The 12804-nt window shown below is 46.3% G+C and overlaps 1 protein-coding gene across 1 annotated transcript in view; it reads left to right on the plus strand.

Moving 5' to 3' along the window:
- Nucleotides 1-3073, plus strand: part of TNNI3K (TNNI3 interacting kinase) — a 67848-nt gene extending 64775 nt beyond the window's left edge. The window contains exons 24-25 of the mRNA XM_062004153.1: nucleotides 21-100; nucleotides 2997-3073. Coding sequence (XP_061860137.1) covers nucleotides 21-100; nucleotides 2997-3073 — 157 coding nt within the window. The remainder of the gene's footprint in view (nucleotides 1-20; nucleotides 101-2996) is intronic.
- Nucleotides 3074-12804: the final 9731 nt, after the last annotated feature.

The following is a 12804-nucleotide window of genomic DNA, read 5'->3' on the forward strand; positions in this document are numbered from 1 at the left end:
GACACCTATTTCACTTGCAGCACTGGGCAGCACCCTTCTCAGGGTCTGTCTTTGGATGACATGAGAAGAAACTTCCAGTACCCTCCAATTGACAAGAATGGTGAGTTAATGCAGTCAACTCTTCTGAGCACCTGTCTGTGGTTAACCAGACAGAGCTACAGTTTCCTGAGGTACCAAAGAGTGTCACGAGGAGGCTGCTGGTCACTGCAGGCTGCTGCAGATCTCAGGTGCTGAGGGCAGAGGGTGCTGTGCTCTGCTGAGGAAGCCTCCATTGTCCCTGTGGAGTAGGGACAAGGGAAATAGGTTCTTCTGTGCACTCTGTGCTTCCATCTATTGTTCTATATGTGCACATGCCAGCTGTGTTGATGGGATCCCTTCACTTCACAGTGTTGCTGTCTTCATTCAGAGTTTGCTGCCATCCTCTGCCCTGGGGCCTTCTCACTCCTGTCTTGGCATCTGTTCCATTTTCTGCCACTTTCCAACCCGTTTTGTCACCAGAACTCAGTGTTTTGTCCCGCCTGAAGCACCTTTGCACAGGCCTCAGCATGACTCTTGCGCTGAGCCCCTGCTCTGAACGTTGGGTGAGAGAAAGAGAAAACCTGGTCGTGTAAATATTTACTGAGTACAACGCTAACAGCAGTGTTGCTGTCATAATGAATAGTGAGGTAATGACCTTTGCAGCTGAACAAAAAGGACAAAAACTTTGTGGTATGTGGACTCCACAGCTGCAGAGAGCAGCTCCTCAGGGCACAGCTTTCATTAGGTACTTGAGGGGAAAAAAAGAACAAGCCAGAAATGTTCAGTGAACTCCTGGAGTAAGATCACCTAGGCAAGGCTGGAGAGGGTTTCTCAAGTCTATGTTAAAAAGGAGAAAAAGAGAATGAAGGGCCAGTGGATAACAGACTCTCCACAGCTGCATTTAAGCTGTAGGACTAAAGAACAGTTTCAGACTCCACTCATGAGCTCCCAAGATTTATTTTCACATATTTCTGCTCCCTGAACCACAGTGTGCACAGAAGGGAGCCCAGACAGGGGGCACAGGCAGACCTGCAGGTTGCTGGTTAGGATAGCAAGGTCAGCCTGACCACAGCCAAGCACTGGCCAAGCAACCATGGAGAAGGTCAGGGTGGTGCAGAGGAAAGTGAAGATCCTGCCTGCTACACACAACAGGACTGGGAAAGCTGCTCCTTGCCAAACATTCCATTTCAGCAGCCTTATGCAGCTTGAAGTCGAGGCCTGTGGCATCACCAGGATGTGCATCTGAGGGGCAGCACAGCATGCTGCAGCCCAGCCACAGCTCTGTGTGCACCCCAGGCTTCACAGTCCTGCAGCGAGACCAAGCCATTGCAGTGCAGAGTCGAAACCCAGAAGACAAGAAGCCCTGAGCCCATTTTATTAGAGTGCTTGGTCTAATAATGGCACATATTTGCACTCTTTATTTATGCCACATAAACCAATTTCACTGCTGTCTCTCCCCATTCATGTCCATTTCTATCTTCCTCTTTGTTTTCTTTTTGCCTAATGTTTTCCATTATCCCTTTGCGCTCAGAGTCTGGGAGCAGCAGAGAAATGTATTCACTGTTTTCCTTTCTCACTAAAAGCCCCAAAAGCATCCTGCTCCCATTTCTGCAAGAGCCTTCGTGACAGTGAACAGCTTTCCTCACTCGAGTGTTTGAAAATAGAAGCTCTACAAGTCAGCACAGTCCTGAGCTCTTCAGTGAAAGCAAAGCACCTGCTTTTCACAGGAACTGTCACAAATTGTGAGCTAAACAGGACCTTGAAAGCTGTGAACTCACACAGGGCAGGTTCACACTGCCCAAAGGAAAAGGTATAGCCTGTGAAATGAAAGACTGGTGTGCACACATAGTTTGATTTGGCATCTCCTTGCTCACCACACCTCTCAAGACAGTGGCACAGAAGCTCATGATGCAGCTGCAAGAGCCACCAAAGTGTCCCAAGTGCAGCCAAGGCTCTGAGAGACTCAGGGCACAGCAGTTGTCCCACAACACGAGGGAACAACTGTGCCCTGAGGTGTTACATGGCAGCACAGGGACATTGCAGGGCATTGTTCCTTGTGCAGTGACATTCCTTCACCTCCCAGTATTCAGGGCACATCCCATGAGAAGAGCTGCAGTGTTAAGGCCCAGCACATTTAGGATGTGAGTGAGATTCCCTCAAGGAAAAACTTTGGTGGCAGCTTTCAAAGCATAGTGTGTCCTGACTAGGAGATGAGGTAAACCAGGGCTGCTTCTGGGTTACAGCAAAGGGATGCTCTGATCAGCACTGTTCAATCAACAGAGCCTGTGCAGCTGTGTCTAATGGACATTAGGTATGCAGGAGCCTTAGTAATGTTCTCATCCTTCTCCCAGCCCACTCTGCACCCCAGAAAGCTTTCACCTTCTGGTTTCTCCGCTCTCTTGTTTCCAAGCATCTGCTCATCTCTGTACAATGCCTAGTTCTCAAGGAATCTGAGTTGGCTCCACTGTTAGCATAGTAAAATAAGACGAATGGGAGCCCTTGGAAAAGGAGAAACGGTTTCTTTGGCACAGTTGGAGCAGTGCATTGGAAATAGTGCAGCTGCTTTCTGTTGGTAGAGCCAAGAGTTTACATGTTTTAAAACCACTGCTCAGAATGCTTTTTCTGAGCCCTCCAAAGCTCTAGTTGAAAGGGCAAAAGGTTGTGGTGGGTTTTTTTATGTGAAACCCACTGTGTTGTTAAAACATTGAGATTTTTATGTCTGTCACCGAAGATGCTTTGTGTTTGATTATTGTGACTTGCATGACTGACAGGGTCTGTTTGCTTCCTACTTCACATTTTCCTCAGCAGATGACACTCAGTGGAAACTTGCAGCCAGTAAAAAGGTGTCAATGTGACCTGTGCCTATTTGTCCCACACCCATACACACACAGTTTTGTTGCCATCAACACTGCAGGGAAAGGTGAGGGAGAATCACAGCCACGCTGAGCCACGTGTGACCCTCTCTCTGCCTCTCTCAGGCTACGTGTCGGATCCCATGAGCACCATGAGGTTCCACTCCTGCAGCAGCAGCGGCAGCTTTGAAGAAAGCAGCTGACAGCGAGACCCAGCCACCTGCAGAGACTCACCATCAGCCCACACCAGCAGCTTTCACCACTCAGCCCAGCTCCCAGGCACCCTCTGGCTCTCGAAGCTGAACAGCTTTATTTGTTGGTGGCAAAGTCTGTGCCCTAAGCTCTGCTCTGGCCCCGTGCTCTCCCCTGCCCTGCCTGAGCGCTGGGGCTTTGTGGTGGTGTGCATCTGTCCTTTACACCATCCATGTCCAGAAGGAATTGTGAACTTCCATCTTGAGCATTAATCGTGTGATGAGGTGAAAGTAAACATGCACCTCACGTAGTTTCAGAGCTCCAAGGCAAGACATCCTCAGCCCCTCCCTGACTGGTAAGTGCCCAGTCACAGGTCAGAGAAGCAGCCTGTCACTCCCCACCACCATCCAGGCCCCTGTGGAGGCAAAGTTGCTCCTGCTCCCAGCTTCAGAACCAGATCTGATTTCTTTTTGAGTTCCCCACAGTCCCAGGCACGTCCCAAGTCTCACTTTTAGCGCTGTGGACTCGTGCAGCTCCCAGCCCAGCAGCCCATGGCTGCAGCTCCTGCTCGCTGACAGACACCATGTGGCCCTTTGTCCGTGCTCTTCCAGGCATTGGTGTCTTCTGACCCTCTTTGCTTTGGTTTGGTTTGAGTGATTGTTTTTTCCCAAGGAGTGTAGGCTTCTGTTCAGTCATTTAACTCCAAAACAAACTGTAAACCAGGAGGAAAACGTGTAAAACTGTCACAAACACGATAATCCGAATGCAGGGCAAAGCTGCACCTGGGACTCAGAGAGAAGCTGCAGCACGGTGCAGTGGGGCACGTGCTGAGCATCAGCTTTGCAACAGCAACACAGAGCACTGGAAATCAAAAAAAAGGCGAAAAAAAATGAGGCAGGGCAGGAGAGAACTTGAGCTCTTCCTCCAGAGCAATTGCAGAGTTAATTACGCTGTTATTTTGGGGGAGTGTTTTTTCAGATCATCAAAAGTAGCTACAAGTGATCCTTAAAGCTGCAGTGTTCTCCCTTAACTAGATTCAGTGTCTTGTTGGCACTCACAGTTGCTATGTGCTGCTCTGTGGATGTTGTTCCAGCGTTGGCTTCGTGCAGCTGCGCTTCCTGACGTGGGGTTTGTGACGTCCAGCACAGCACACGTGGCCTGTGACTGCAGAGTGGGCTCTGCTGACTCACCTCTTCCATGCATGGCATTCATTTCACAGCCCTGATGCAATAAAAAGTTGAGACTTCACTCAGCAAGGTTTGGAGGCGTCCATTCATTTGTTCTGTCTCACTGAAAATTTCAGTGGAGGAGAAAGAGGCATAAATCTGCACATCAAGTGTGGCTGATCTCCATCAGCCAGCCCTGGTCCAGCCAGGGGATTTCCTTCTGCTCCGGTTCATGTTCCAGTTCAGTCTCATTGACACAGCCTGCTGGGCCACTGTCAGTGTTAGAATAAGTACACAGGAAAGTCCCATTCCCATTTTTCATTCCTGAAAGAAGGAAAAGAGTGTAAAACACCCTAAAACTAGTATTCTCCCCCTTGGGTAAATCACTAGGGGTGGGGGAAGGAGGCTTGCCCTGAACAAAGTCCAGCTCCTCGCTAGCAAACAGTTCTCAGCTTGGTGCTAACACCCTCCAGGTCAAACACGACATGACAAGCTCACACTGCACTCAGCCATGCTGCTGTTCTTCTGCTGTAACAACCAACTCAACACCACCCAGATTTCCTTGCAGCTGGAGGAAATGTGTCAAATTCCTTCTAGAAGTACAGGTGCTGCTGGAACAGCAGGAGGAGGTGCATTTGGGATGTTGATGGAAATCCCCTGCCCGACTCTTTGATTGTCCAGGAGTTTGACATGGTGAGCTGCCAAGGCACAGGGAGGGAATAGGCTGAAGACAGGAGGAGAGGTCAAATATCATAGAATCACAGAATGGTAGGGGTTGGAAGGGACCTTTAGAGATCATCCAGTCCAACCCCCCTGCAGAAACAGGGTCACCTAGATCAGGTCACACAGGAACATGTCCAGAAGGGTCTTGAAGCCCTCCAAGGAAGGAGCCTCCACAACCCCTCTGGGCAGCCTGTGCCAGGGCTCCCTCACCTCACATTGAAAGAGTTTTTTCTTATGTTTAAGTGGAACTTTTTGTGTTCCAGCTTCATCCCATCACCCCTTGTCCTGTTGCTGGCTACTATAGAAAAGAGGGATGTCCCAACCTCCTGACACCCACTCTTTAGATATTTATACATGTTAATAAGATCCCCCCTCAGTCTCCTCTTCTCCAGACTAAACAGCCCCAGGTCCCGCAGCCTTTCCTCGTATGAAAGATGTTCCAGTCCCCTGATCATCTTGGTGGCCCTGCACTGGCCTCTCTCCAGCAGTTCCTTGTCCCTCTGGAGCTGAGGAGCCCAGAACTGGACACAGGACTCCAGATGAGGCCTCACCAGGTCAGAGTAGAGGGGGAGAAGAACCTCCCTTGACCTGCTGCCCACACTCTTGATGCCCCCAGGCTGCCATTGGCTTCTTGGCCACGAGGGCACATTGCTGGCTCATATTTAGTTTATTATCAACCAGCACTCCCAGGTCTCTCTCTGCAGAGCTGCTCTCCAGCAGGTCACCCCCAGCCTGTGCTGGTGAAGGGTTTGTTCCTTCCCAGCTGCAAGACTCTGCCCTTGTCCTTGTTGAACCTCAGGAGGTTCCTCTCTGCCCAACTCTCCAGCCGGTCGAGATCCCGCTGAATGGCAGCACAGCCTCTGGGGAATCAGCCAGTGCTCCCAGTTTGGTGCCAGCAGGGAACTTGCTCAGGGTCCCTCTGTCCCCTCATCCGGGTGCTTGATGAAGATGTTGAACCAGACTGGCCCCAGAACCCTTCCCTGTGGAACTCCACTGGCCACAGGCCTCACACTGGACTCTGTGCCATTGATCCCCACCCTCTGGGCTCTGTCATTCAGCCAGCTCTCCATCCACCTCACTGTCCACCCATCCAAGCCACGCTGCCTGAGCTTTCTGATGAGGATGTTGTAGGAGACAGTGTCAGAAGCCTTGCTGAAGTCAAGGTAGGTGACATCCCCTCATCCAGCCAGCTGGTTACGCACTCATAGAAGGCATCAGGTTGGGCAAACAGGATTTCCCCTTGGTGAAGCCACGTTGACTCCCCCTGATAACCATCTTTTCCTTCATATGTTCAGTGATGACATTCAGGATGACTTGTTCCATCACTTTTCCAGGGATGGAGGTGAGGCTGACAGGCCCGGAGTTTCCTGGAGCGTCCTTCTTGCCCTTTTTGAAGACCGGCTTTTTTTAGTGGGTTTTTTTGTGGCTTTTTAGTAGTTTTTTTTAGTGGCCTTTTAGTATTTTTTGTGGGTTTTTTTGTGGCTTTTTAGTGACTTTTTTAGTGGCTTTTTAATACAATGCTTCTTAAAACCAATGTCTTTGGTGGTTTTTTGTGGCTTTTTAGTAGTTTTTTAGTGGGTTTTGGTGGCTTTTTAGTAACTTTTTTAGTGGCTCTTCTAGTAAGTTTTCAGTGGCTTTTTAGTGACTTTTTAAGTAGCTTTTTAGTGGCTTTTTTTAGTCACAATTTTTAGTGGCTTTTTATACAATGCTTTTTAAAAATAATGTCTTTGTTGGGTTTTTTGTGGCTTTTTAGTCATTTTTAGTGGGTTTTTAGTAACTTTTTTAGTGTCCCTTTTAGTAGCTTTTAAGTAGCTTTGTAGTGACTTTTTAGTGGCTTTTTTATACAATGCTTTTAAAAAAAAAGTCTTTGGTGCATTTTTGTGGCTTATTAGTCGGGTTTTTTAGTGGCTTTCTAGTAGCTTTTTAGTGCCTTTTTTAGTCACAGGTTTTAGTGGCTTTTTATACAATGCTTTTTTAAAATAATGTCTTTGGTGGGTTTTTTGTAGCTTTTTTTGTCGGTTTTTTTGTGGCTTTTTAGTAACTTTTTTAGTGGCTGTTTTAGTGAGCTTTTCAGTGGCTTTTTTTAGTGACTTTTTTAGAGGCTTTTTTATACAATGCTTTTTAAAAATAATGTCTTTGGTGGATTTTTGTGGCTTTTTAGTCTTTTTTAGTGGCTTTTAAGTGGCTTTTTAGTGGGTTTTTTAGTAGCTTTTTAGTGGCTTTTTTAGTGACAGTTTTTAGTGGCTTTTTTTATACAATGCTTTTTTAAACTGTCTCTTTTAGTGGCTTTTTAGCTGTTTTTTTAGTCGCAGGTTTTTTTAATGCTTTTTAAGTGGCTTTTTAGTGGCTTTTTTAGTGGCTTTTTAGTAGCTTTTGAGTGGCTTTTTTAGTGACTTTTTTTAGTTGCTTTTTTTATTGTGTTTCTATGATTCCATGGTTCTGTGGTTCTGTGATTCTGTGTTTCTATGATTCCATGGTTCTGTGTTTCTGTGTTTCTATGATTCTATGGTTCTGTGGTTCTGTGTTTCTGTGGTTCTCTGGTTCTGTGTTTCTATGACTCTCTGGTTCTGTGTTTCTATGACTCTCTGGTTCTGTGTTTCTCTGGTTCTGTGGTTCTGTGTTTCTGTGGTTCTCTGGTTCTGTGTTTCTATGACTCTCTGGTTCTTTGTTTCTATGACTCTCTGGTTCTGTGTTTCTCTGGTTCTGTGTTTCTGTGGTTCTCTGGTTCTGTGTTTCTATGGTTCTATGGTTCTGTGTTTCTATGGTTCTGTGGTTCTGTGTTTCTGTGGTTCTCTGGTTCTGTGTTTCTCTGGTTCTGTGTTTCTATGACTCTCTGGTTCTGTGTTTCTCTGGTTCTGTGGTTCTGTGTTTCTCTGGTTCTGTGTTTCTGTGGTTCTGTGTTTCTGTGTTTCTATGACTCTCTGGTTCTTTGTTTCTATGACTCTGGTTCTGTGTTTCTCTGGTTCTGTGTTTCTGTGGTTCTCTGGTTCTGTGTTTCTGTGGTTCTCTGGTTCTGTGTTTCTCTGGTTCTGTGTTTCTATGACTCTCTGGTTCTGTGTTTCTCTGGTTCTGTGGTTCTGTGTTTCTGTGGTTCTGTGGTTCTGTGTTTCTATGACTCTCTGGTTCTGTGGTTCTGTGTTTCTGTGTTTCTATGACTCTGTGTTTCTATGTTTCGATGGTTCTGTGTTTCTATGGTTCTGTGGTTCTGTGTGTCTGTGTTTCTGTGACTCTGTGTTTCTCTGGTTCTGTGTGTCTGTGTTTCTCTGGTCTGTGTGTCTGTGTTTCTCTGGTTCTGTGTGTCTGTGTTTCTCTGGTCTGTGTTTCTCTGGTTCTGTGTTTCTCTGGTTCTGTGTGTCTGTGTTTCTCTGGTCTGTGTGTCTGTTTCTCTGGTTCTGTGTGTCTGTGTTTCTCTGGTCTGTGTGTCTGTTTCTCTGGTTCTGTGTGTCTGTGTTTCTCTGGTTCTGTGTGTCTGTGTTTCTCTGGTCTGTGTTTCTCTGGTTCTGTGTTTCTCTGGTTCTGTGTGTCTGTGTTTCTCTGGTTCTGTGTGTCTGTGTTTCTCTGGTCTGTGTTTCTCTGGTTCTGTGTTTCTCTGGTTCTGTGTGTCTGTGTTTCTCTGGTCTGTGTGTCTGTTTCTCTGGTTCTGTGTGTCTGTGTTTCTCTGGTTCTGTGTGTCTGTGTTTCTCTGGTCTGTGTTTCTCTGGTTCTGTGTTTCTCTGGTTCTGTGTGTCTGTGTTTCTCTGGTTCTGTGTGTCTGTGTTTCTCTGGTTCTGTGTGTCTGTGTTTCTCTGGTTCTGTGTTTCTGTGTTTCTCTGGTTCTGTGTGTCTGTGTTTCTCTGGTTCTGTGTGTCTGTGTTTCTCTGGTCTGTGTTTCTCTGGTTCTGTGTTTCTGTGTTTCTCTGGTTCTGTGTGTCTGTGTTTCTCTGGTTCTGTGTGTCTGTGTTTCTCTGGTCTGTGTTTCTCTGGTTCTGTGTTTCTGTGTTTCTGTGACTCAGTGTTTCAGGGCTCGGTGCTGCCGCCCTCTCTTCTGCCCCCAGGTGGTGACGCGTGAGTACTGCAGCGATGCGGCGCCGCCACGCTGAGCCGCTGCCAGTGACAAAGCGGCGTCGGGCGCTCCAGCAGCCAATCGAAACGTTGCAATGAGGCCGTGCCGTCGTTTTGGGTCACTGGCCGATGAGAATTCAGAGGAAAACTCCCGGGATATATTGCTGGCATGTTTGCAGCTTGGCCAGTGACAAAGCAAAACATTTGCAGAGAATGTCAAAGCAGTGACTACACTGAGAGAAGGAGGCACGGCAAGTTAAAGTGCAGTGCTCAGCCCTCCCCTGCCCAGGGGTGGCTCAGAAGTGCCAGGTGTGACGAGGGGTATGTGAGCCACTGCTGCTACCGAGGGAGCTCCTTTTGCCCCCAGGACGCTTCTGCTTGTGTGTTCTGATGGTGGGTTTGGAGGCTTTGAGAACGTCTGCAGACAGGTAAAACTTGGTGAGTTTCTCTCTGATAGAGTCCTCCCCTGAATCTGTTGTGTCAGCTTCTCTGGAACTTAGAGGATTTCTGTCTTGTAATCCCAGCCCTCTGCTGAGCCTGCTGTGTGCACACACCTGAAACGTACAGAGTGTTTCTCTGATAGAGTACTGTGCTGATATGCTGTGTGCACACACCTCAAATGTACAGAACCTCTGTGTTGTAATTAGAGTATGGTGCTGTATCTGCTGTGTGCACACATCTGAATCCTACAGGATTTCTGTCTGAGTACTTTGTGTATGTATTGTATGCACACATCTGAAAGTGACAGACTCTGTCTGATGGAGTACAATCTGATAGAGTTGATCTGCCATTTTCCTGCTGTTTGCCGGCACTTTTCCTGCCATATTCCTTCCCCATTTTTAATGTCTTTTTAAATGCCTTTTTTTAGTAATGCCTTTTTTAATTATGACTTCTATAAATAATGCTTTTTTATACAACGCTTTTTTAAAAATAATGTCTTTTTTAGTGTTTTGTGGCTTTTTAGTGGTTTTTGGTGGCTTTTTTAGTAGCTTTTTAGTGGCTTTTTAGTAGCTTTTTTAATGGCTTTTTTATACAATGCTTTTTTAAAATAATGTCTTTTTTAGTGGCTTTTTTAGTCCTTTTCTGGTGGCTTTCTGGTGGCTTTTTTAGTGTTTTTTTATACAATGTTTTTGGGTGGCTTTTTGGGTGGCTTTTTTTATTGTGTTTCTATGACTCTCTGGTTCTCTGCTTCTGTGTTTCTACGATTCTATGGTTACAGGGCTCAGTGCTGCCGCCCTGTGTCCGAAATCAAGAGCTGCAGCCGGGCTGCTCTCCTGCCATGGAACAAATGATGCAAGTACTCAGAAGACTCTTTCCCATTGAGCGAGGCTTCTTTGAGGCATGCATGCACGTTGTCTTCTCCCCCGCCCCCGCTCTAAATGTTCTGTATTCTTAGATCCCTTGAGAAACCTTCATCATGACCTTTAGGGATTTGATGTGGGAGACACGCCACACAACTAGTAATTTGAGCTGGCAACTAGTAATTTGAGTTATTTAATCCAGTATTGAACCCCAGCTCAGCTGGCATCTTCCAGGATATTATACGAGTAGACAACACTTATCCCATCATCAAACCCATCCTTCAGTCCATACATCTTTCCATTCCAACAGATTCCATAGCAATTGACAGTGTCAGAAGATGTAACCTTCAAAGTTAACAGCTCCAGCCTCTGTTCAGCTCAGCTATTTGCAGCAGGATTCGCTATTTTACAAAGCATTTAAACCACAGTGTTTTGGGTGCAGCCTGCGACATCCTTTTTGACTCGCCTTATCTTTTCAGTGCAGGTTTCCACACTTTTTTTCCAGTAGGCTACTTCTGTTTTTACTTCTCCTGAGGCTGCAGATGTCTGCATGAGTGCTGCAGCCTTAATCCAGTAAAGCAGTTACTCGTGTACCTACCGCTGAGGCCACGGGAGTCTCGCTGATAAAAGAAACATTCCCATTCCCCAGGTAACAGTGAGGTGTTCCTGTTGTTTTGCTGAATCAGGGTCTTAAGAATCTTCTAAGAGCAGATCCTCAGCTTCAAACTTAACCCTAAAAGGAAGCTTTGAATCCTCAGGTTTGATGTTACAGGGGTTTAAGCAAATGCTTACAGTTTCATCTCTAGATATGAGTCATATCACAACTGGCACTTCTTTCCTCACAAGTTAATGCTGATGTGCCAAAGACATAGTGGTGTCTTTAGACAGTGGTGCAGAAGTGTGTTCTCACTGTTTTCTCTGCTAGCTTATTTGAAAAAAACCCCAAACCCTAAACAACCCTTCCACAAAAGACCTCCCTCCCCCCCAAAAAAACCTCAATGACCCTATTCCTTGTCAATTGTCTGACATGTCTCCAAATACATTCTTTTAGTCACTCCACTTTTTGTTCAGTGCCAGGTTTGAAAATGCAGCCTTGTAAATGGCAATAGCCAACGTGTCTGAGAAGATTTTAGTCTAATATTAGCTCAAATATTTTGAGAGATGATCAAGGGAGTGACTTGCTGGATGCTAATCTCGATAAAATGAGAAACTGTCCTCGTAAGCAACGTGCAGTAAATTTATCCTGGGCTGTGTGTACCAGGTTCTTTGAATCGGTTCCCACTCCCAGGAGCTGTAACGAATGCTGAGGGCTGTAAAAGCGTATTGGCAGTGAGCAGAGGCCCTGTGCTGGTGCTGCCAAACAGTCCCTCCCTCCCCTCATAAAGCTCAGCAGATTTGAAGTGCCTGTTCTGTGTTGCCAGTGAGCAGGAGAGGGAGGTGGCTCGGTGGTGGTGGTAGTAGCTTTCGCTCTGTTATGCCTACACAGCTGTGAGGCAAGCAGCTGTTTGGGGATGAGTTTCAGGAGCATGATAGCTGTAGTTAGCAATTGACTTCTGAAAGTGATCCTAGCACAACTGCTAATGTCTGTAGACTGGGTTTATTAGAGGTTAACTCTCATTGCTAGCAGGCAGTACAGGGATGTCGAGGTGTGGCAGTACACGCAGCGCCTTCAGGTCTGGAGGGATTCATACCTGCCAGTGTTTAGTCAGGGACAGCGACTTTCAGAGCTGTATTGGCACAGAATGTGTCCTCTCACGAGTGAAAGCAGCAATCAGTGGTGCTGAAGAACTAGTTCTCAGTTATTTTAGAACATGGTTTAATTGAACCTTTCCATTGCTGAGGAGTTAAAGCCCATCCATCCATCCATCCATATATATATATATATATATGATGTGTATCTGCCAAGTGTCTTTTTGCAGTGTTAGGGTAAAAACCCAACAGTCCCCCCACCTCCCAAGCCTTTGTTGTCACAAACATAAGTTCAGATGAATGTGGTTACCACTAACTACTCTTTTTTAGTCCCTTCCAGGATAAAGTAGCCAAAATTTGGTGCAGTCTACGTGTCCTTATAAAGACAAAGAATATAGGGTCACCTGAAACTCACCTACAAGTCAGGTAAGACTCAGCTGGAGTGCTTGAGGTCGTTTCTTTTGCCTGCATTTCTATTTGCAAAATGAGTTATTTTTGCCAAGGAGCTATGAGAAGTGATGTTTAACATCTTGGTGGTGGTGGGGAAACAAAGTAGTTTTCTTTCTGTGACTGTGGTTTTCTCCCAGTTTCCCCAAGTGTTGTCAGGAATGTTTATGTCTGCACAATTTCCTGCTTGTTTATGTAGCCATTGAAGATACTTGGTAGGTTAAAACAGAGTTAAAATTCAGAGAATTGCCTCTCTCAGTGCTTTTAGCAGTCAGAGTTCACCCTTCTGATGAAAGATTCAAGTGCAGAGAGCCTGAAATGGGCCCAGGCATCTTTATTCAGTGTCAGTGAAGACCATGCAATGCTCTTGTGGTC

Source organism: Colius striatus, chromosome 10 (assembly GCF_028858725.1).
Source record: "Colius striatus isolate bColStr4 chromosome 10, bColStr4.1.hap1, whole genome shotgun sequence".
NCBI lineage: Eukaryota > Metazoa > Chordata > Aves > Coliiformes > Coliidae > Colius > Colius striatus.